The sequence below is a fragment of the Larus michahellis genome, chromosome 12 (genome assembly GCF_964199755.1).
Source record: "Larus michahellis chromosome 12, bLarMic1.1, whole genome shotgun sequence".
NCBI lineage: Eukaryota > Metazoa > Chordata > Aves > Charadriiformes > Laridae > Larus > Larus michahellis.
In genome coordinates this window covers 15239834-15262527 of record NC_133907.1, presented here as the reverse complement: position 1 = coordinate 15262527, position 22694 = coordinate 15239834, and the positions used below count along the sequence as shown (strand labels likewise).

At 55.8% G+C, this 22694-nt stretch overlaps 3 protein-coding genes across 4 annotated transcripts in view; all 3 read left to right on the top strand.

Annotated features, from left to right (window-relative positions):
* The first annotated feature begins 179 nt into the window (after positions 1-179).
* On the top strand, positions 180-3631 carry PXMP4 (peroxisomal membrane protein 4). 2 transcript variants are annotated; one of them, XM_074604796.1, is made up of 4 exons: positions 180-496; positions 699-761; positions 1359-1557; positions 2560-3631. In XM_074604796.1, exons 1-4 carry the CDS (start codon positions 441-443, stop codon positions 2821-2823), a joined length of 582 nt encoding a protein of 193 aa, XP_074460897.1. In that variant the 5' UTR covers positions 180-440; the 3' UTR covers positions 2824-3631. The 2 variants fall into 2 exon arrangements, with proteins under 2 accessions (XP_074460897.1, XP_074460898.1); XM_074604797.1 differs by having other exon boundaries at positions 210-343; positions 2560-3470.
* An 8467-nt stretch (positions 3632-12098) lies between these two features.
* On the top strand, positions 12099-16650 carry E2F1 (E2F transcription factor 1). The gene is made up of 7 exons (XM_074604790.1): positions 12099-12308; positions 13039-13129; positions 13692-13911; positions 14312-14464; positions 14621-14735; positions 14850-15054; positions 15317-16650. The coding sequence occupies exons 1-7, from the start codon at positions 12099-12101 to the stop codon at positions 15565-15567; spliced, it is 1245 nt and encodes a 414-aa protein (XP_074460891.1). The 3' UTR covers positions 15568-16650.
* A 5031-nt stretch (positions 16651-21681) lies between these two features.
* The window catches only part of NECAB3 (N-terminal EF-hand calcium binding protein 3), a 28241-nt gene continuing 27228 nt past the window's right edge, over positions 21682-22694 (top strand). The window contains exon 1 of the mRNA XM_074605183.1: positions 21682-22078. Within this exon, the coding sequence (XP_074461284.1) occupies positions 21983-22078 (96 nt within the window). The 5' untranslated portion in view covers positions 21682-21982. The remainder of the gene's footprint in view (positions 22079-22694) is intronic.

Genomic DNA, 22694 nt, shown 5'->3' with positions numbered 1-22694 from the left:
ACGGCCCCGTCACGGCCCTCAGTGGGAGGGGCGGGGCGGAAGGCTCCGCGCGCCCCCCCATTGGCTGCCGGATAGACGCTCACCACCAATGAGCGGTTAAGGCAGCGCCGCCTATTGGCCAACAGCGACGATAGGCAGCCGGGATAGCCTGTGCGTGCGGCGGGAGGGGTCCCGCCCCCGGAAGCGAGCGCCGTGTCGGCGGCCGGGGCCGGTCGCGGTGCGCCATGGCTGGTGGCGGCGGGGATGCGGTCCGCGCCCTGCTCCGCGCCGCCAACGCCATCCTCCAGCAGCGCCGATACCGCGCCGCGCTCGCCGTCCTCAAGGGTTTCCGCAACGGGGCCGTGTGAGTGCGGCGGGGGGCCGGAGGGGGAGCCGGGCCCGGTGGTGGACGGGGGGGTGTCCCGGTTCCTCCGGGGCCTAGTCATCCCGAGGGCCGCAGGATGCCTGGGGGTGTTGTGGTAGAGGTTTGGGAGAGCCGTGTCTGTCTTCCTCACGGGTAAGAGAGGGTTTAACCGGTTTTGGGGTCCCCTTTGGGCGTGTCTCATTGGGGTGTGCGTTCTCTGAAGCCTGTGGCCTGGGCTGCTGCTGGTTTGGTGTGCTGACTTACTAAGTAGCAGCTTTTGGCTGTCAGTAGAATATAAGTAGAATCATTTGATAGCGTATCACAAAAAGTCTGAAATATCTATTCACTTTTGCAGTTATGGAGCAAAAATTCGTGCCCCACATGCCCTGGTGATGACTTTCTTGTTCAAGAGTGGAAGGTATGAACCCTAGTTCTGTATTTCTGTGTTACTGCTTAGAATGCTTTCATTCAAGCATTCAATCTTTCAGAAGGCTTAAAAACCAGAAAGATACATGAGCTATGGTCATAGCCCGTTGTTCTGTTACCTACGTAGGACAACTCGTATGCACACACATATATAAATATAGGTATTGTTGGGGGTCAACCACTTGTGCAAGGGTTGATGAAAACCAGTGGGCAGAGGAGAAATTAGCAGATGCAAACAGCAGCGTTCTGCTTTCTGTTCAAATAAGGGAAGCCAAGCTGTAGTAGGGCACATTGTGGCTTTCCCTGCTTATGCCAGAGGTTTGCACTTAGGCAAAAAAATTAAAAAAAAAAAAGACTGCTTGACTGATCATAGAATTAGATGGAAGCACAGTCTGCAGTCTAAGTAGAGCTATACTCCACTGAGTGAGCTACATGTAAAGGGATATGTCCTCTTTCACAAAACAGATGTTCTGTGAGATGCCTGAGCTGTCAGTCTGGATGGGCAGGCCAGAGGGGCGTTGTGTCCAGGCTGAGTGACTGCAGTGGTACTGCCTTTTTGCTCTCCTAATTGTCTGTTTCCTTTCTTCAGTTTAAGAGAGAAATTGAAATCGATTGCTCAGGCTACGTATACTCATTCCCGGAACTTGGCCTATTTTGTGTTCACCTACAAGGGGCTGATGGCGTTGCAGTCCTGGCTACAGGGGAAAAAAATTCCATTTCATTCTTTCTTTGCAGCCTGCATTGGAGGTTGGCTAGTGTTCGGTGAGAACAACCCCATCAACAGCCAGGTAAATGCATTTGTTGAAAGTTTCCTTGACAAAAAAAAAAAACAAACACCGACCGATAGATGATACATGCCGGGAAGTGATTGGTATAGCCTGGCATGTTTCTGGTGGTTCTTACTGTGTAGCGTTATTCTTTTATTATATTTCTCTTTGCACAAGTTCTGGTTTTGGCTGCCCTGTGCTCAAATCCTAGAGGTGGTTGTGGGCCTCCGTGAATGGTGTGTGCAGTTTGAGGGCTAAAAGCCCAAGTTTCCCCCCAGAGCTGCACTTGCGTGCTAGGAAGGCAGGCAGGCAGGCAGTCATGCAATTCAAAGTTGCTGGGTTACGCCCCCTGCCATCAGAGCTGTGGTGACTGACTGTGGGTGCCCCTAGTCTGCCCACTCGCAGGGTTAAACCCTTCAGCTTGAATGTTGTGAGCGTAGAGCGCAATCGGTTACTGAGCTACGCTTAACTAAACTGGTTAAACTGACAAAAGCTGCTCAGGGGATGTTTAATTTAAAGCTGGTTGTTAACACACAGTCACAGATTAATCAGTCAGTAAAACACACAGATGCGGATTAATCAAAAGCTTTTTACTTATGCAATACCCTCCAAGAGCATACCGTCAGTCTGGTTTTAGGATGTGTCCAGACTATCGAGTTTGTATCTGCATGGCAGCTTAGAAGAGCTGCCCTGTTACTATTCTATCACCAGCAGCATCTGGGGTAGCATTAGCTGAGCAAAAACAAAAGTTGTGCAACCGCAAAGATGCGTTGCATCAAGTCTAACTTGATTACTAAATTAAAGCACCAGCGGAGAAGTAGGATTTTGAGGGTATAGGGAAGACACGGACATCTCCAGTTATAAAGACTATGTGATATGTGAAGCTACAGCCTCTTTGCTGTTAAGCTGGGTAAATTGTTTCCACCCCTCTTGCCTGGCTTATCGCTTCTAAATCACTTAACTTGGCTAGTGTGTCTGGTCAGGCTATTTTCCTCATGTTCTTTGGGTTTTTTCTTCACACAGATCATTATGTACCTGCTGTCTCGCATCCTGTTCGGCTTGTCTCGGCTGGCAGTGGAAAAGGGCTATATCCCACAGCCAAAGCAGGATCCCTTCCCGCTTGTCGCTGCTCTGATATGGGGGACAGTTCTCTGGCTCTTTGAGTACCACCGGCAAACTCTGCAGCCTTCTCTGCAGTCCTCCATGACCTACCTGTACGATGATAGTAACGTATGGCATGACATTTCAGACTTTCTCATTTATAACAAAAGGACAGACAACAAGTAGGTGGTTCATTGTCAAATACCTTTGAATGGGACGGTACCTTCCAGCAGCTAAGGGAAAAGGTTATTCTGTTGCTCTTGACTGGTGATTTTTTTTAAATTAACATCTATCAGGCATAGGTGCTTTTTGTGTTCTGGCCAAAATGTTCTGATTAGTCTTCTCTTTGCTCTGTTTAGAGTGAGTAAATACCCCACAGAAACTTGTTGCAGTCCTCAGTGAGAGTAAAATGCCTTGGGAATCTTGAATTAAAAGAAGTCATTTTTTTAAAAGAGGCCTTGTTTTCCCTACAAGTATGTGGTTTTATTTTTTAAAGAAGCTAAATATCAAATGACAGCCTGAGAGTAAGTGGTCTAATCATGATCACGTGATCGTGTCAGATAATGCAAAAGTGTTCTAGGGATTGTCTGAATGCCCTCAAGACGTTTTTCTGTGTGGCTGTGCTCACCCTGGTGTGATGGGAGTGGGGGAACCTGCTCAGGTCTGAAGGCCGGAACATAATTTCTTGATTTCTGTGGACAACTGAAAATCTTGTTTAAGCTATTACAAGGCCAATTGTGTGCTCCCTAAGAGTGTTTCTCTGCAGTTTTCCCTCAGGGAGACAATAAGATGTTTGAGAATAAAACTGTTAAGATTGTCTGGTACCAGTCTGTTAAATCAGGCTTGGAGGGGCTGTTTTTGCTTGTTTTCTTTCATGCACTTGGGCTGAATCTGTCCCTCTGCAGAGTGCGCTAATTAATACCCTGTAATTACTTTAAACTTATTTGTAAAGTTTTTAAAAGCTGCTTGAACTAAATACCAAAAACAGTTATGCAACTTAGACTCCTTTGAAGACGTGCTGAGGCGCATTGCACGCCCTCAGATATCACACTGGGTCCTTTATACGTAGAAGCAAGCAACACTTTTAACAAGCACTTTTATTTTGGTGGAAGATAAGCACATGGGTTTCTCTTAGGCCCAGAATCTACCCTCCGCAGCAGTGGCATATGTTAGCTGTAATCAAACTTGAACGTACCTGTAGTTTGTGCAGGCTTGTTGCTGAGCCGGGTTGAGGCCACGGTTGAATACACGAGTGAATCTTCCTCTTCAAAATACACTACTGAGCCCCAGGAATAGTGCAGCACACACTGGGCTTTACCAGAAGATTGACTAGATAACAGAGAAAGAAGAAAAGCTGGTTTAAAATTAATAAAATCAGCCTCTTCATAGTGCAAAGCACTTACACTGCCACTACACCATTCACTTAATGACGTATATTAAAATGATTCCTGACACACTGGTTTAACGTGGTGATATTTGCAAGGGAGTCATCAAGTTTTCTGTACTAACCGTTCCCTTTTGGCTCAGTCGGGACTGGTTTGTTCACTTTCCCTGTACCCATCTGCTTTTCCATCCTGACCTGACCACGTCATTTTATAATCCCGCTGATGCTGTTCTGCATCGTCCTTTGCAGTCTTTTTACTCCAGGCTCGAGCAATTTGTCATGTTCAATGGTATGACTGAAACAGTACATTTAAGTTGAGGTAGCTTCGGAGTAGAAAAAAGTTCTCAATTTCTTCATCAGTAATTTTTCTTTGTCCTCCTAAGCTCTTTCATTATGATTGCACATATTCTGAGTGCTGCTTTGCTCTTTATTTCTCCACTCTCTCTGTCAGCAAGAGGGAGAGTGAAACGTTCTCCCCCCCATAGTCTGCCTGCTGCTGCAATGTTTGGGATTGAATCGCATCCCGAGTGGCTCAGGTCGAGTAGGAATAGAGTCCTCTGGCTCTTGAAGTGAATCTAGCGCTGAGTCTACCTGCGTTCACTGTCAGATCTTACAGCATAGAGACAGCAGCTTCCTTGTGCTCATCCTGTGCAAATCCATGACGTACTTATCTTTGGTGCCCAAAAGACAAGACATTGCTTTGCCATAATAACTGGCTATGGTATCCTTAGCTTTTAACTTCACCTGCTATTATGGTCTGTACAGAATACTTGAGTTTGCATACTGATCAGTATTTAATCAGATAGACCCCAGGAAAACTATAGAAGCTAGGAACTGGTTTTCTTTCTTTGTAGGTAAATATTTTGTTTGGTTTAGATAAGCTTGAAGATTCAAATATAGAAAAAATACTGAAGCTAGGAGTGAGGTCTCATTTCTTTATAAATATCGTATCTTTATTTGCACCGCTAGTGGGTATCTGAAGCAGCGCGAGTGTCGCACTCTATTTTGGAAGCCTCAATATTGTTCCAATTAAAAATTTTAGTATTCTGCTGATATTGCTGAATTCCTACAGGCTTTGATGGGATTTCAGAAAACTCTTCCACAATCTGACGGCTTGAGAATTTCTCCCTAAAACTATTAGACTCTACAAATCCTTGACTGTGTATAATTATTGTAGCAAAAGATAGTGCAGGCTGGTTATGTGAGCCAAGTGTCTATAAGAAGTTTTTAACCTTTTTAATTTATAGCTGGCATTCCTTTCTCCGAGAAAGGCTTGTGATTCCCTTAGAGGTGAAATAATTTTCTTCTGCTGGTAGTTCTGCTACTGCAACCGCGTGGCTGTTTGTGAAGCACTTCTCTGGCCATGTGCTGGACGAGTGACCTGTCCTGTCCTTTTTACGTTCCCATAGTATCTCTGTCCTCTATAGATGGCAAAAGTAAGCCAATAGCAAGTTTCTAATATCAACCTGGCAGCAGCGACTGGTTCCAAATGCCCTTTTTCTCTTGGGAATCCATCACCGACCTCACTTTCAAAGGGAATCGTGCCTGAGCCTCCAACCATCTGTACTTCTGATCCAGGAACCAGCTGCCCTCCCTGGAAGAGGCAGCTCATCCCGGGAGCAGGATCCCTTCTAGCAGCAGCCATTAGCCGGGCGTTTGCGGACGGTTGGTTTTCCTGCTGCGTCGGGGCAGGACGTTAAGCTGCAAGTCACTTCTTTCCCCAGGGAAGTAATTGGAACGGTTCTTTAATGGCATTAGTCCGCAGTGCTGTTTCTGTGACCAGATAGCTGGGGATGAACCCCTTATGCCACCGAGGTGTCGGAACAATGCGGGCGTGTAGTAAGGAAGTGAACTAGAAGTAATTTGTCTGAGTCAGACTTTTCGGATACATAAGTTACACTCCCTGCCCTCCCCCAGAGCATTGTGTGGGGAATTGAGTCCCCTGTTTGTGTTCCTTTTTTATTAGCATTAAAACCAAAAGAAATAAAGAGACAGTTGGGAAGCCACCTGCGAATCAGCCAAATGCTTAAGAATCACAAAGAAGTGCCGTTTTCTCTCCCCAGCCCTTACCGGTTTTGAATTTTAAGATGAATGTGGCTTTGTTTGTCTACATCAACTTTATTTTCCCTTGTTATTTCTTCCTTGACACCTGACCGTGAGATGCTGAGTGCCTCTAAAGAGGAGGAGAGCACCTCAATGCTTAGCTCAGTTTGTCAAAAATTAGGATTACTGGATAAAATTGAAGTATTTGTTTTTTAAATGATGCTTCTCCTTCAGATTTTAAGCCTCTTCTACAGGCAATTTTAAAGGTTAATGAATCAAACTGATCAAAAGTTTTCAGCAAGCCTTGAATAGCAGAGTGACTATACTGAGCTATTAATCATTTATTTTATGAAGGAACAAAGCAAGCTCAGGGTTATTTACTGCCGCTGCATGCTGCCCTGGCATACCCACTGTGCTTCACTTCTCTTTGGAGGACAGCTTGTGTGCTGTCAGGATTGCTGCAGAACCGTTTCCGGGACAATTACATTATTTAACAAAGGTGAAAATTAAATGGCTGCATGACATTTGGTTTAGCTAAGCTTTTCTGTACTGCGTTTGATCCTTTTCAGTGAAGGGGAGGATATTTCTGAAAGGAAAAACGTATGCTTGTCCAATTTGTGCCACAGAGAAGTGCTTACGGAGGTTGCGGCTGCTGTATGGTGTGAACAGCGTGATGGCGTGCGTTGTCGTGGCCACCGTCCCTGTGTCTGGGCAATAACCAGCCCTCCTCTGGGCAGCTGGGTCAGGGGGGAGAGGCTGCAGAAAAGCTTTGATATCGGTGCTGTGAGACTTTCTTGCCCTGGTAGAGTAGTTCAAGCTCCGCTTTAAACTGAGCCAGGTCGCGGGTGGAGGTGTGGGGATGATCTCTGTCTGCAGAAGTAGACCAAAACCAGGCATCCGTAGGGACTTCCAGTGACTGCCGAGGGTCCCCTGTGCACGCTTAGCTCTGCTGCCAGTTGGGAGCCCTCGTGGATGACTGGTGCTAGCAGAAGTAACCAGAACCCAGGCTGGACGGGGCTTTGAGCAGCCTGGTCTAGCGGGAGGTGTCCCTGCCCAGGGCAGGGGCGTGGAACTGGATGGTCTGAAGGTCCCTTCCAACCCAAACTATCCTATGATTCTATTACCCCGTGCAGATACCCTCCCACAGGAGAATCTGGCGTAACTCAAACTCATTTTCACTGCATCAGCACAAATATGACCTTTGGGTAACACCCGGAGCCGTGTGCTGTTTCCCATTTGTCGGGTTATGTTTGTTTTCCTGGATCATGCCAACCTGAAGCAGTATGTGGTCGGTTTTCTGATGCTGGTTTTGAAATCCAGCATCAGATAAGGGAGGAGAGAAAATAAGGCGTAATGCTACCCATGATAATGTCTGTCTGCCACTGTTAATATTTATGGGGTGCTAATCTTGAATTTTCAACCTGTGTGGTCATACCAGATTGTTGGGAGGAGGTAACTTTTTTTCTTAGAAGAATTTTCATCTGTCTCATTTCCTTATGAGCCTGGTGATAGGAAGGGGAAAACAAATTAAATGCTCTATAATACAAGTATTTTTGCCTCTGCTGTTGATATATGTTTTGTGTTCGTAATTGCTGTGTAATCCAGGTCCTGATTTTCTGACAGCGTAGAATAAAGCGAAGAAATAAACTCAGGTAACTTGTAATTACGCTGCTCAGAATGCATGTAGGAATGCCTGGGGTTTTGGTTTTAAACCATGTGGAAGAGGGGGCAGTGGGCTGCTGAAGTAGCTCTTGTCGGCTATGAATTGACTTGTGCAGTTGGTGTAGTACATCAATGCAATGTAAGACTTTCTGCCAAACTTATTTGCCGTTTATTTCTGTATAATCACTCTTTGAATATTATAATACTGTGCTTTCTATAATAATAAAAACCTTAATTTTTTGTCTTTTTTTTACTGTCATCATTATTAAGCTAAAATATGTAAAGTAATACTTAATTATTGCATGTTACTAGTCCTATATGTAGAGAAGTCATGCACGGAGTGCATTTTTGATGTCAGTTGTGCCCTCGTGTTACCAGCTTGGAGGCAACAGCCAGTGGTGCTTTGACCATGCCGTCAGGTTTAGCTGCTGTCACACTGGCCAACTCAGGTAAGGATCCCTCCTACAAGACATCCTTTTTGGTTTTGGGGGGCGTTTTTTAAGCATGAACTTTCCTATGAGGTAGCTGTTGGATGGCGTAGCGTGGCCGTATCTTCAGACCAAGTGAATCAAGTTGAGGCTAGGCAAACTGGACGTACTCAAACGCAGCGGAAATGGGAAAGACCGCGACCGGCTCTTGCACTGCAGCGAGGAAAGAGTCCATCTGTCCCGTTGGGTATTCCTGGGTGACACAGTTGCAGGGCAGACTGCTCCTTGGTGCCTTGCAGTTGTAGAATCATAGAATTGTCTGGGTTGAAAGGGATCTTTCAGATCATCGAGTCCAACCATCAACCTAACACTGCCAAAACCACCACTAAACCACGTCCCTCAGCACCACGTCTACCTGTCTTTTAAATACCTCCAGGGATGGTGATTCCACTGCTTCCCTGGGCAGCCTCTCCCAACGCTTGACAACCCTTTCGGTGAAGAAATTTTTCCTAATGTCCGATCTAAACCTCCCCTGGCGTAGCAACACCAGGAATGCACATGAGTGGTCGCATGCAACTGTTCAAGAGAAGTCAGCTGGAGGAACCTTTGTCTGTGACAGCCCAGCGTACGTGTGGAGTCCCGGTTTCAGCCTGTGTGCCTGGTCCTTGCCCAAAAACTCCTCTTCAGGACAGACAGCTCGTGGCAGAGCCGTCTGCCAGAGCAGGGCGTGGGTACAGGGCTCTGGACACGAGTCTGAACCTGCCTCACCCATGAGCTAAACAAGATAATAACATACTCAAATAGACAAAATAAGGATGTATATAGATGATTTTGGTGCCTCTTCTGAGCTAAGAGCTTGGAACGTGCTGTAGAGGTACCAGCTGTGGTAGTGGAGATAAAGCAGCCCCTGGATGAGGAGCTCCCTCTGGCACTGGCAGGTAAGGGAGGTCCTGATCCCGAGCAGGAGAAGGTCCCTCTGCAAGGGGAGCAGTGATTAGCTGTAAGACAAAACCTCCTGCTTTGTAGCTGCTGTAATACTGCAGTGTCCAGCCCGGGCCCACGAGAAGCCGAATTAACACCTCCAAACTGATGTCAGTCCTATGTTAGAAGTGGTTTGTTTTTTTTCCCCTCTCAAAGCATCGTACTGTACCTGAGCCACCTGTTCCAAGTGAAGCTCTGAGCGAGCTCCAGGTTTTACTCTGGCACTTTACCTGCCTTTTGGGTTCACAGTGCCAACAACCGTGCTCTGAAGCTGCTGGGAAGGGAACGTGGACTGGCGAGAGTTCCTAAATCCAGGTAAAAGCTAAAGCACAGAAGGCAACACCAAGGGGCTTATTCCCAAATGTTCTCCTTGATGATTCCCAGGCTATTTGCACAACAATCTACTGAAACACAAGGATTCTGTGCCCCTGCTGCTTCTACCAAAAGACTGTACAGATTGATGTTGAACTTTTAATAACATCATGCAAGAGAAGGAATTCGTTGTGCCCAGCATCAAAGAGAGTAGCTGACCTGATGTCTTGGGAGAAGAATTGACAGTGTAGTTTCCTGTAACAAGATGCACAGAAACGGGCAGTTCCCAGCTTTTAGGGACCAGGATCTGGGAAAAGACACCTAAACCAGTGATAGTCTCCTTATGCTTCAAGTAAGCTTTAAATTTTTCCGTTTGTGCTACTTCAGTTCCCGTGGAAAAAAGGTGATGGAGGCAGACAGCGGGTAAACTCAGGGCAGCAGCAGGACAATGGTGTGGGGCTCTGGGCTTTCCCCGGTGCTGGTCCCCTCCACAGGCCACCCTGCAGCAAGAGCGTGCCATGCTGTCAGCTCGCCGTCACCTGAAGTGCTGGGAACAGGAGCATTGGCAGGAGCCCCCCGTGGGGGTCGTGCTTCACAAGACGCAGCCGTCCCAGTGAGACAGCTCAGCCTGGTCCTCTGGAAACTGCCGAAAGCAGGACCACGCTGTGGGTGACAAGGATGGTAAATGTTCTTCTGGGACACTGTGCTAAGGTTAACTGAGAAGAAGGGGTGCAGGTTTGCATCCTGCCAGCTCTCCTTCTGCCTGCCCCCCCTGCCAGGAGATGGTTTTGCGGTGTAGATACTGGCTCCAGCTCTGTCTGCAGCCGCACTCTGTGCTCTGCCATCAGCGCAGGGACCAGCAGACGCCCCTTGGCCTGAGTGTCCCCAAGTATGAGGCAACCAAAACCCACCCGAACTCAGCGACTGCTGCAGGGTAAATCCAGCTGGGTTCAGAGCGTGTGAATGGCCTTCCTGATCCTCTCCGTGACCAAGGGGGCCGTGGAGACAGGACTTTATCTTTGTGCAACACCCGCCAGACAGCTAATCTAGGGAGCACGTCCCCACTCCTTCGCAGGGCTGGCGGGGCCGGGAGGGGGCTGCAGCTGTGCAGGGGACGGGATTCATCTGCTGTCCCTCCTATACATGCGAGAAAAGCCCCTGCCCTTCCTTCTCCCACCGCTATTTGCCTTTCATTTGTCTTCGCAACCCTTTTTCAGTCCTCCCAGCGCTAAAATCCTTGGAGAAGTTGCAGGGCAGCCAGGCAGCGTGGCGGCCGGGGGGATTGGGGGGGGGGGGGGGGGACACAGAACGCAGCCGTCTCCCCCCGAATCAGCTCCTGCATGAACAGGGCGGGGGGGGGCGGGGGGAACCCAGGCTTTGTGAGCGGAGCGGGAGCAGCTGGTGCGGCAGCTGTGTCCCAAACCCTGCGTCACCCCAGGAAGCGCCTGGCCGAGGCTCCCCAGGGAGGAGGAGAGCGCTGACAGCCCTCCGCTCCCCCCGGCCGGTGGGGTTGCCTTTTCCCCCCCCCCCCACTCCCCAGATGGAAGAAACATTAACTGTGTGCAAACATCTGGTCTAACTGTTGCTTATGCTTCACAGCCATGATGATATTGCAGTGCAAGGGCTCCAGAGAGCAGGCCCCTATTAGAAGGGCCAAGCGTTAACTAAGTGTATTAATTTCCTTTAACCAAGGCAGCATTTCTATTTGCTCTTTGCTGAGGAAGAAATGAGGCAGGGAGAGGTGATAGGATCGGTCCACGGGTGTGCAAGGTGTTACCGGTGTATTTAAGGATGTAGGGATCCGGGGAAAATCACAGCACTGGGCTGTCCCGCAGACGAATCGCAACTAGTGCCAAACCATCCAGCGTTAAAAAAAAATAAAAAATAAATACTTTAAAAGCTGAAACCTGTTTGGCTGGGGCACGGCGTGTTGGGATCTGTTCCGCAGTCAGAAACTCCCCGATGTCTCCTGCATCCTACGCACTGGCGCCGTGGGGGGGAAGGGGGGAACATCCATCCCCAGCATCCCCGGCAGGTCGGGGGTGGCAGCAGAGCCCCCTCTTTAAATGCGGGGGGTACTTTTCAAAAATTAAAGGGGGTGTATATATATATATATTTATGTTTTTTTTTTTAAAAAATTGCCTTCTGACACAGCCGGGAGGGTTATCAGCACCCCGCAGGCGGGAAACGCATCTCATGGGTGGGCCTATCGGCTCCAGGAGTGGGTTATATCGCGACAATCGCGGCAGGGGGGCGGCGGAGCTGGGGGGACGGCGGCGGCGGCCCCTCCGCCCCCCCCCCGCGACCAATCAGAGAGCGGCACCGCCCGCCGCCGACCAATAGGAGGGCGCCCCCGCGGCGCCCGGAGGCCGGCTTGACCAATGAACGCGTGGCGGGGAGGCCGGCGCCGCTTTCGCGGCAAAAAAGGATTTGGCGCGCAAAGGCGGGCGGGCGCGCGCGCGCGCGCCGAGGGCGTGTTTGGGGTGTGTGTGGGGGGGGAGGCCCCCGTCCCGGGCGCCCCGTATCCCATAACAATAACGGCGGCGGGAACGGCAACGGGAACGAAGCGCCCGGCTCCCGCCATGGGCTGTACCCCCGCCCGCCCCCTGCCCGCCGCGCCGCCCGCCGCCGCCCCGGCGGCCATGTGAGCCATGGCGGCGGCGGCGGGCGGCGCGGCGGGGCTGGCGGCGCTGCTGGGCAGCGCTTCCCCGCACCTCCTCATCGTCTCCGCCGCCGAGGAGCCCGCCGGTGGTGGCGGCGGCGGTGGTGGTCACCCGGACGCCGACCTCCTCCTCTTCGCCACGCCGCAGCCCGCCCGCCCCGGCGCCGCGCCCAGACGACCCGCCTTGGGCCGCCCGCCGGTAACCCCCGGGAGCGGGACGGGGAGGGGGCGGCGCGGGGGCGGGGGCTGCGGAGCCCGGGACCCTGCGGGCACCGGCGGGGCCGTGCGATAGACCGGGCCGTGCTATGTGTCGGGTGGTGCGATGCTGGGCCGCGTCGAGCGCGACTGTATACCGGAGCCAGACTATATACCGGGGCCGGGCTGTATACAGCACCGGGCCGTATACCGGACCGGGCTGTATACCAGGTTGTGCTGTGCCACGCTGTGCTATACTGCACCGTGCTGTGCCGTGCCATGACCTGCTATACTCCACTAGTTTGTAAAATGCCGTGCTCTATACCGTGCCATGCCATAATGTGCCATGCTACAGCAGCTGTGCTGTGCCATGCTGTGCCATACCCTGCCACACTGTGCCACGCAGCACCTGCCAAGCGCGGCTCATCCCCAGCGCCGCTCTGGAAGCCGCGGGCTGGGGCGCTGGGCCGTGCTTTGCCTCCTGCTCCTGCAGCCCATGCCTGCTTTGGGGTGCTCCCTGTGGCGGGGCCAGCCCCCTCCGCCGTGTCCCCGCTGGTGTGGGCGGCAGCCGGGGAGCCGCTCCTGTCAACCCAGTCCTGCCGCGAGCGGCAGCTTCCGTACCCCACAGTGCCGTGCCCCTGGGGGATCCCTCGGGGATCCCCTGTGGTTGTGTCCAGCACTGTGGGGGTGGCCGTGGGGGTGGCCGTCCCTCTGATGAGCCCCATCCCTTGCAGGTGAAGAGGAAGCTGAACTTGGAGACAGATCACCAGTACATAGCAGAGAGCCTGCCGGTGGGCCGGGGCAAGGCCAGGAACCCCACTAAAGGTACCGGCTCCGCTCTCCCTGACCCCCCCCGAGCCAGCCCAGCCTGGAGCAGGGGCTCCGGCAGCCCTGTTCGGCTGCCCACAGGCTGGACTGCACCTCCGGGCTTGGCCCTGGCAGCTTTTCCCCATCTCTTTGTTTTGGTTTGGAGAGGCTGTTCCTGGGGCTGGGCTGTTTCTGGTGGCACGGTTTCCTGCCTGTCTGCCGGGCACCACACCGGCTCCGTCCCTCCCTGCGGGATGGAGCTGTAGCCCACCAGGACCGTGTCAGTGCAGCATCCCAGGTGGATCCTCCATCACCTCCCTCCTGAGCGCTGCCTGGCACCTTGGTGTCACAACCAAGGTTACGGTCACAACTGAGCACGGATATTGGAGCCACGCCGTGTCCTGCAGCATCCTTCCCATGGAGTATGTGGGAGTATTGACCTGAGAAACCAGATGGGTTTCAGGGTGGTGATCCTGGTCCACGAGCCACCTGCGAGTGTAGGGGGGTGTTTTGGGACCTCTCAGCTCCAGCGCTGGGTTTCCCTTGTGGCTAAATCACACTTGTCCTTGGCGGCTGGCAGGGACAAAGTCTCCTGGGGAGAAGTCCCGCTATGAAACCTCGCTGAACCTCACCACAAAGCGCTTCCTGGAGCTGCTGAGCCAGTCGCCTGACGGCGTGGTGGACCTCAACTGGGCGGCCGAGGTCCTGAAGGTGCAGAAGAGGCGCATCTACGACATCACCAATGTCCTGGAGGGCATCCAGCTCATCACCAAGAAGTCCAAGAACAACATCCAGTGGCTGTACGTCCCTGGGCCGGGCTTGTGGGGCTGTGGCTGGCTGTCCCCTAGAATGGGGGACCTGCCTGGGCCAGGCTTGGGGTGGAGCAGGGTCTTGCTGGGATGGAGAAGCTCAGAGCGGTGTCACTGGAGCATCTGCTCGGGGGTCAAGTGGTGGCTTCCAAGCATCGGTATCCCTGGGTCACCTGCAAGTCCCCCTTGGGGTCCTCAAGCCAGGAGAGTGTCCAGGCTCGGGGAGGGGACCCCAGGGCTGTGCCCTACTGGGAAATCCCCATAAGGCTGATTCCCTGGGTATGGGGTGGGATTTAGCCTGGCCCAGGTGGGGACAGTCCATGGGGACAGTCACAGTGTGGGGCAGAGCGAGCCGTGGGGTTTGGCTCCTGATGGCCCTGATGCTCCCCAGGGGCAACCAGGCCACTGTGGGGGCCCCCGGCCGGCATCGGCTGCTGGAGAAGGAGCTGCGGGAGCTGCAGGCAGCCGAGCGGCAGCTGGACGATCTCATCCAGACGTGCACGGTGCAGCTGCGCCTGCTCACCGAGGACCCTGCCAACCAGCAATATCCTTTGGTGCGGGGCTGGGATGGGGCTGGCTGGGGGGGGTGGATGCAGTCGAGCCCCGATGTGAGCCCGGCCACGTTGCAGACGGGGCATTTTGCAGCCTGTCCCGCTGCCACATGAAAGCATCCCCGTGTCTGCTCCTTGACCTGCCACACCGCGGCCTACGTGACCTGCCAGGATCTCCGCAGTGTTGTGGACCCCTCGGAGCAAATGGTGATGGTCATCAAAGCCCCCCCGGAGACCCAGCTGCAGGTCTCGGACCCAGCAGAGGTGAGCTGGGGCCACCCGCTACTCCCCATGTCGGCACAGCCCTCAGCAAAGCCCAGCCTGGGCTCCCCGGGCATCGTTCAGCCTCCTCATCTCACCCCTCTCTCCTTTCTCCAGGCTTTCCAGGTCTCCGTGCGAAGCACTCAGGGCCCCATCGACGTCTTCCTCTGCCCCGAGGACAGCTCGGGGGTCTGTAGCCCCGTCAAGAGCCCCTTCAAAGCCCCTGCAGAGGAGTCATCTCCCAGCCATTCGCAGCCCAGAGCTTCCCCGCTCCTGCATCCCGCCCAGGACGTGAACATGCCGCTGCTGCCCGGAGAGCAAGGTGGGTGGCCGGGGCTGGGGACAGGAGGGAGCTGGGGACAGGGGTGCTGGTGTGATGGCACGATGGCTCTGGCCAGGGGCTCTTGCTGTGTTGGCAGCTGTGAGCCCCTCTGCCGTCAGCACAAGCAAGGCGCTGGGGTGACGCTCGGGCACCTCAGCGAGGCAGGGAGGCGGGACAGCAGGTTCTGCATAGCCAAAACCTGCTTTTTTTGGGGATTTTTGGCAAGGATCGTGGGATTTACGGCTGCTTCCCATCCCCACAGAGACGCTGCTGCCGGGGACAAGCGCGCTGCCCAGCAAGTGCCCGGCGGAGGAGGTGAGCCTCTCGCCACTGGCCTCCATGGACGCCCTCCTGGAGCACAGCAGGGAGGATTTTTCGGGTTTCTTGGCGGACGAGTTCATCAACCTGTCGCCGCCGCAGGTGCAGGACTATCACTTCGGCCTGGAGGAGGGCGAGGGCATCAGCGAGCTCTTTGACTGTGACTTTGGGGACCTCACGCCCTTGGACTTCTGAGGCTCTGCCTGCATGCTCGGGGGGGGCTGCGGGGTGGGAACTGCCAGGCTTGGGGGGGGGGGGGGGGGGCGCCCCTTGGTCCCCACCCTTGCAGGCAGCCCCTCCAGCTGCAGCACTCACAGCTCCTCTTCCTGTCCGTTTTTGCAATATTTCCTTCTTACCCCTCCAGCCCGGTGGGGGCTGGCGGCGTCCTGGGCTCCAGCCCCGCAAGGGGGATGCCAGGGTGGGGGTCCCATCTCAGGGGACCCCCCCGCAGGGCCCTGATCATGGCAGGAGTGGGGGGCTGCCCAGGGCAGAGCCACTGCCCCCCCCCTCAGGTGCCTGTTACAGAGCTTTAAGCAGTCCTGTGTATAGAGTTGATTAATTTATTATTGTCCCCTGGGGACAGCGTTTAATTTCCCAGGTGGGTTGGGGGGGGGGCCATGCAGCAGAGTGGGGGTGCTGAGAGGTTTCGTCATGCTGGGAAAAGGGGTGGCAGAGATGCGGGGGGCGCTGGGTTGAGGCTGTTTCCCACCCCCTTGCGTGGGGGGCTGCCCGCAGCCCGGCTGAGTGTGGGGTATTTATTTATTATTTATGGTGTGTGGGAGCTCTCCCGGGACCGGGGGGGGCAGGAGGGAGCGGGGGACGGTGCTGGCTGGGGACGATGACGTGGAGGGTCCCGCTGAGGGACTCGCTGGCACGTCGTGGCTTTGCTCGTGGCCAAAATGGGGCTGCGGGCGAGGCCACCATGGCGGCAGGAGGCTGCGAGTGGGGAGACAGGGCTGGATGGGGCTGCCGGCCCTGGAACCGTGTGTGTGTCCCCTTGGGGGGGCACAGGGGTGTCCTGGGGGGGTGCATCTCTGCGGGCGAGGACCCAATGCTGTCTCCAGGCTTTTCTTCCCCTCCCCACGCAGCCATTCAGCCTTTCAGCTCCATCTGCCCCTCTCTGGCCCACTGGGGCTGGGAGAGACAGAGGGGAGGAGAGGGGGGGTCCTGAGTCCCCCCCTGGGGCCAGGCTGGAGACGCACTTTCACTTTTACTGCCTTTTTAACAAGCTTGTGTTCCTCTGAGCTTTGTGTTTAATAAAGGTTTCTACTGACTCTGGCCTTTGGCGCAAGGCTGTGCTTGGGCGGCCGGGGGCATGAGGGGTGGTGGGCACCCCGACCTGAGAAAATAAGGGGTTTGGGGTTATTTTCTGTGTGGGTTTTTTTTTTTTTTTCTGTTTTCAACGTGAAATGTCACTGCCTGGGGAGGTTTTTTGTGTTCCGCCCCGCCCCCCCCCCCCCCCCCCAAAATGCATGCACTCCTATGTGTGGGATGGGAGCTGGCCACCCTCTGCTCCTCCAAAAAGACTGTGCCCCAGTGGGACGGGGCCATGGCTGTGGATGGGGATCACTTCTTTCGGCAGCCCCTGTCCCTGCTTGGCTCCTCTCCTACTTGGCCTCCTCCCCCTGGTTTTGGGGCAGCATTTGCACAGGGGTGCTCCTGTGCAGGGGGGAGGAAGGCAGCATGGGAGCTGATGTGAAACCAGTCCAGGCATCCACCATGCCAGCAGGCTCCCCGTGACTTCCCAGCTCCCCTGTTCGCCCCAGCACCTCTTGGTCCAGCCTGAAGGCAGCTGCCAGCATCGCTTCACAGCCCAAAATTCAAGGTCCCCATGTCCCTGCTCACTGGGGTCGAGCTGGCTGCAAGCAGCAGCCCTCACCCTGAGTGCCCCAACCCCCTCTGGGGCACACCATCCCTTTCCCAGGGAACAAGGGACATTGGGGACCCTCAGGGAGGGATGCTTGGAGGCTCCAGGGACCCCCTGGCAGCCTGGAGCAGGCCCTGGGGGACCATGGTCCCCGCCCCAGTGACAGGCGGGGACGTGCCACTTCCTTCCCGTGTTTGTGTGCTCGCTCCCCTCCTCTTTCTGCCTGGCCTCCTGCCTCTTTCTCCTTTAAACAGCCTGATAAATATTTCACCCCGGACCGCCTTGCGTAAGCTCCTGTGCCGGCGTTGGCAGGGAATGGGAGCCCAGGTTCAGGTCGGGCTGGGGTGACATGCCAAGCCCATCACCGCTGCCTCACCTCCCGTCACCATCCCCATGCCTCCATCCCCGCACCTGAGTGCAGTCCCCGGCTCGTTGTGCTGCCATGGGACTGTTCTCACTACAGGACACACGTCAACAGCGACATGCCGGTGTAGGGTCGCAAACCCCACGGCTCAGCCCCCTCCATGGTGCCAGCTCCTCGCTCCATCCCCGTTCCCAGCCCTCCTCCCTGCAGCCCCCCTAGGACTGGCCAGGGCTTGGGAGCAGGGCTAGCTGGGGCCCGGGCAAGGACAGCATCCCGTGCCATCCCAAAACTCGGCGGCCAGGAGGGCAATGGCACGCACAGCCTGTCTGTCCCCTCTGCTTGAGTGGGGTTAGCTGGTGGCTTGCTGTCACACTGTCGCTCCATCAAATGGGGCTTTTTCAGGCAATTAAACTGAAAGAGCTCTGCTGCTGCTCCAGTCCGTGGGGGTCCTGCCCCACAGAGCTGGGGGCAGGAGGATGGGGAGACCAGGGTGGGTGGGCATGGACCCGGTCCCCTGCCTGCTGCATCCTTTACAAGGTCAGTGTTTGTCACCCAAGGTGACAGAGGTGCTGTAGCTTTTGTGGTTTACTGCGGGGCGCCGGGCACAGCCATGTGCCAACGCGTCCTCCTCCCCTCACTTGGGAAGGTCCTGCCCTCCTTCTCCTCTCCCCTTTTCAGTTCTGTTTTTCAAGGAGGGTGGTGGCGATCTGCGGTGCTGCCCAAAGGGGTGAGACCCTGGCGAGGGCAAAGTGGCCGTTGGCTTTGACAGGAGCCAGCGGGCGCAGGGAGAGGGAATAGGACTCACACCAAGGTCCCAAGCTCTGCAGGGCTCCTAACCCCCTGCGGCAGCACAGCTTTTCCCTTTTCCTCTGAGCAAAGGCGAACCTCTCTGATGGAATTCGCCATCATGTTCCCCTAATAGGGAACCTCACGGGATGAAAATCCCTTGGGACTCCTGGTCCCCAGGAAAGCAGGCCCCCCCCCCGGCAGGGACAGGACTGCGTCCCCTGCTGTGGCAGCACAGCCCATCTCGGGGGGGAATGCGTTGGCGGCTCCACGCCAGCCAGAGCACCGTAAAAATAACTGCTCTGCCTCCCAGGGATGATTCATGATGCAGCTGAAGGGCTTCCCTCCTGCTATTTCGAATCACTGGAGAAAGCTGATGATAGCTCGATTAGGGGCTCTTGTTTCTGAAGAGCACATGGCGGTTTTGGGAAGTGGCCTCGGGCGCTGCCTGGTTTTATGAGCTGTCTGCACCGCTGATGCTTGTTTTCATTGGGCAAAGAAGAGACGGTGCCAGAGATGGGCACCCTGCACACATCCTGCGTGCCCCACGGGTCCTCGGCTCCTGCCCGCTCCCATTTCCTGGCAGTAGCCCTGCAGGGACCCTGCCCCTCCAGCTCTGGGGGTGCCTGGTGCCATTGGGCAGCTGTGGTGGCTCCATTGGCACCGGCACGTGCTGCAGCAGGCAGGTGGGCATCCGCAGGCTGAGCTGTGCTGGATGCAGCTGCGGTGCTGAGCCCAGGCAGCCGGGGGGGGGCCTTGTCCCCCTCCTGTGAGGCTTGGACTCACAGGAGTCAGGAGAGCCCAGCCACGGGACAGGCTCAGGGACAGGCTGGCAGTGGCTGGGGGCAGCTTTAGATGCTGACACAGCACAGAGTTTGCCAGAATTTACACCTTTAATCCCCCTTGGAGTGTGCGGGCAGGTTTTGGGGGCTCCCCAGGTCCCTGTATACATCTGCCCTGGGGTGCCGAGCCCCCACCAGCACTGCCTGCTCCTGGCCCGGATTCTGCAGCCCACCCCACGCTGGGTATTTCCACTGCTGAAAACCACTCGCCTTTCTACCAAAAGGAATTAACTCAGGGAGGCGAAGCGCAGCATCATTTATTAATGAGACACCAGTAAGTGGGTGCTTCGTTTAATTCCTGCCCGCATGTGTCCCTGTGCCCCCTGCACCTGGGGAGCAGAGCAGAGCCTTGGCGTCCCCCCCCAGCCGGGGCCGAGGACATGTCTGCCTTCCCCACCGGTGGATTTCGGGGCACACTTTGGAAGCTCCTGTGGAAGGAGCTGGGGGCACCCGCTGCCTCCTGCTGCCGGCAGAGGTTTTGCCCTCGACTTTGCTCTCAGGACTTTCCAGCTGCTCCTTCCCACGCTGAAACTCCTGTTGAGCTCAAGGAGCTCCAGTGGAGACCGAGCATGGATTTTAGCAACACGGGAGTGCAGAAAGGCCCCCCCAGGTCTCTGCTTTGATCCACAGCAGAGCCCCGCCATCACCCAAGCCCCTTCTCTCATGCTCCCTGGCAGGGTGATCCTCTGTCCCCGCTGCCATAGGCCTCCCCTGTCTCCAGTACCTCCATTTCAGTTTGATTTGATGATGGCAGCTTGACAGCTCCCGCTCTTGGACCCCCTTCTGCCTCCCTGGGGACAGCCCTGTGCCACATGGACTGGGTGCACGTGCTCCCCAGAGCCCTCGGGTATCCCCACCAGGTCCCAGGTGCACTTTTTCTGCCTCTTTTCCCTCGCACACACCCGGAGCAGCCGGAGATGGTAAAAATAACTGTGATGCATCCTCGCAACCGCCCCAGGGGAGGAGGAGAGCGAGTCAACTACACGTGCCACGGCTCGGTCACGTTGGGCTGGGGATGTGTCTTGGTTTCAAGAGCTGGGGTAAGAGAAGCCAAGCTTAGCAAGATGGGTTGGCCTCGAGAGGTCCATGGGAAGGGAGAGTGGTGCAGATGGAGGCAAGCCCGGCTGGGGTTTTGCATCCAAGAGAAACTGGTGCACGCCCCGTTCTGTAAGTAAGATCCTGGGATACTGGGAGAGGGACGGGAAGAAGCCCACCACTCCAAGAAGTCACTGCACCGCATGTACCCCAGGAGCAGTGTGAAGCTCTGCCCAGACACAGCTTTATCTTGTTTATTTATCTAATTATCTGTTTCTTGTTTGTGAAAACCTTTTGGGACAGGCTGGGCTACGGACATGGGTGTCCATCCTATTCCTTTCTGCACGCGCAGGCCTCCAGGTGCTGGTGCCGGGCAGGGATGGAGGCAACTTCTGCCTCCTCCTCTTCTTCCTCCTCCCCAGCTCCAGAGACACAGAGGAGCTGGCACCAGCCAAAATAATTTGAAACCACGCTCGGTGGCAGGGGGACCACCCCAGGGCCAACCGCAACCACAGTGGGATCACCCATGGCCAAACTAGGGCCACCCCAGGGCCAACTGAGGCAACCACCCCTACCTTGGGGCCAGCCACAACCACACTGAGAGCACCCATGGCTACACTGGGACTAACTGGGGCAACCAGTACTACCATGGGGCCAACAGCAACCATACTGACACCACCCATGGCCACACTGGGACTAACTGGGGCAAAAAGGGCTCCCATGGGGCTGAAGGTGACCATACTGAGACCACCATGGCCACACTGGAACCAGCTGGGGCCACACTGAGACAACCATGACTAACCTGGGGCCAAGTGTCCACGCCGGGACCACCCATGGCCACACTGAGACTAACTGGGGCAACTGCGCAACAGCCAACAGCAACCATACTGGGACCATATGGGACCAAACCAGGACAACCAGGGCTAACCTGGGGCCAACAATGTCCACACCAGGACCAGCTATGGCCAAACTGGGGTCACGTGGGGCAACCAGGGCTACCAGGGGCCAACAGCATCCACACTGGGAACACCTATGGCCAAACTGGAACCGACTGGGGCCAACTGGGGCAACCAAGGCTGCCGTGGGGTCAACAGCGACCATACTGAGAGCACCCATGGCCACACTGGGACCAACTGGGGCAACCAGGGCTACTGTGGGGCAACAGCAACCACACTGGGACGACCAATGGCCAATCTGGGACCAAGTGGGGCAACCAGGTCTGTCACACCACCCAGGGCCACACCGGGACCACCGTGAGCGGCATTGGAGCCAACTGGGGCCAGCCCGAGGCCACCCCACGGCCGACCAGGCCCAGGGGAACCGATAGCCCCCACCGCGCCCCCGCCATCGCCCGCGCGTCCCTCACAGCGCCGCCCCGCCCCACGCCCCTCCGCCAACGACCGGCGCCGCCCCGAGGTGCCAATCACCGTCCACGACCAACCGCATCGCCGCGGGGGCGGGCCTTCGGCCGAGGCAAAGTTGCCTGGCGGCTGCGGAGCCCGTCGGCTGGGTCCGGCTCCGCGCCGCGCGCCTTAAGGTACCGCACGGTGGGGTACCGCACCTTACGGCACCGCGCCGCGCCCTACGGCAGCGTACCCCAGGACATCGCACCCTACGGCACCGCAGCGTACGGCGGGGCACCGCTCCCTACGGCACCGCAGCGCTCCCTACGGCACCGCACCCTACGGCACCGCAGCGCCCGCGCCCGGCGGGGCCATGATGGCGTGCGCTGAGCTGCTGGCCGTCTGCCTGCTGTCGGCCGACCGTGGCCCCGCCGCGCCCCGCCGCCAGCCGCTCCCCATCTTCCACGACGTGAGTACCGCCGGGCGGGCCCCCGGCGAGCCCCCCGTCCCACCCCCGGGGCTAGCACGGGCCGCGGTGTCCCCTCACGGGGAGCCGTGGCGGGGCCTCGCATGTGGGTGTCAGGGTGAGGCCCCTTCCCGCCTGGCCTGGCTGAGGAGACAAACCCAAGGGACAAGCAAGCGGGCCCTGCTGCTGCTTTAGGCCTGAGGCTGTGAATAGAGGCATGGGGTCATGGTGTCTTAAATAATACTCAGTGTTGTGTCCTTTTCCCGAATCATGGGCTTCAGAGCGGCTAGAAATAGCCCACTCCTTATCGAGAGCTGGTTGTCGTGACTCTGGGAGCAGGAGCTGTGTGTGTCTGGCAGGAAAGCTGCAGAAGGTACTGTGTAGCTGTTAAAAGCCGTGGGATCCCATAGGCAGAGTGTGTCCGTCGCTCCCTGCAGCCCCCATCCCCTGCCTGGTCTTAATGCACCAGGAGTTGTGGAGGAAGATGCTGTTTGTGCAGGTTGGAGGTCAGCTGGGCATCCTGGCGCTGTGGGTGGCTTGGGGGAGTTGAAGATGTAAATAGTGGCTGTCTTCATTTTCACAAGACAGGTCCTTGCGCAGTGCCTCCCATTGTGCCATG

What these genes read in the sequence shown, in the direction of transcription:
- PXMP4 (XM_074604797.1), top strand. Translation starts at nt 225, where the DNA reads ATGGCTGGTGGCGGCGGGGATGCGGTCCGCGCCCTGCTCCGCGCCGCC. An exon ending in TTCTTGTTCAAGAGTGGAAG is followed by an intron (nt 762 to 1,358) that starts GTATGAACCCTA and finishes TCCTTTCTTCAG; the next exon opens with TTTAAGAGAGAAATTGAAAT. An exon ending in ACAACCCCATCAACAGCCAG is followed by an intron (nt 1,558 to 2,559) that starts GTAAATGCATTT and finishes TTCTTCACACAG; the next exon opens with ATCATTATGTACCTGCTGTC.
- E2F1 (XM_074604790.1), top strand. Translation starts at nt 12,099, where the DNA reads ATGGCGGCGGCGGCGGGCGGCGCGGCGGGGCTGGCGGCGCTGCTGGGC. An exon ending in AGGTCTCGGACCCAGCAGAG is followed by an intron (nt 14,736 to 14,849) that starts GTGAGCTGGGGC and finishes TCCTTTCTCCAG; the next exon opens with GCTTTCCAGGTCTCCGTGCG. An exon ending in GCTGCTGCCCGGAGAGCAAG is followed by an intron (nt 15,055 to 15,316) that starts GTGGGTGGCCGG and finishes CCATCCCCACAG; the next exon opens with AGACGCTGCTGCCGGGGACA.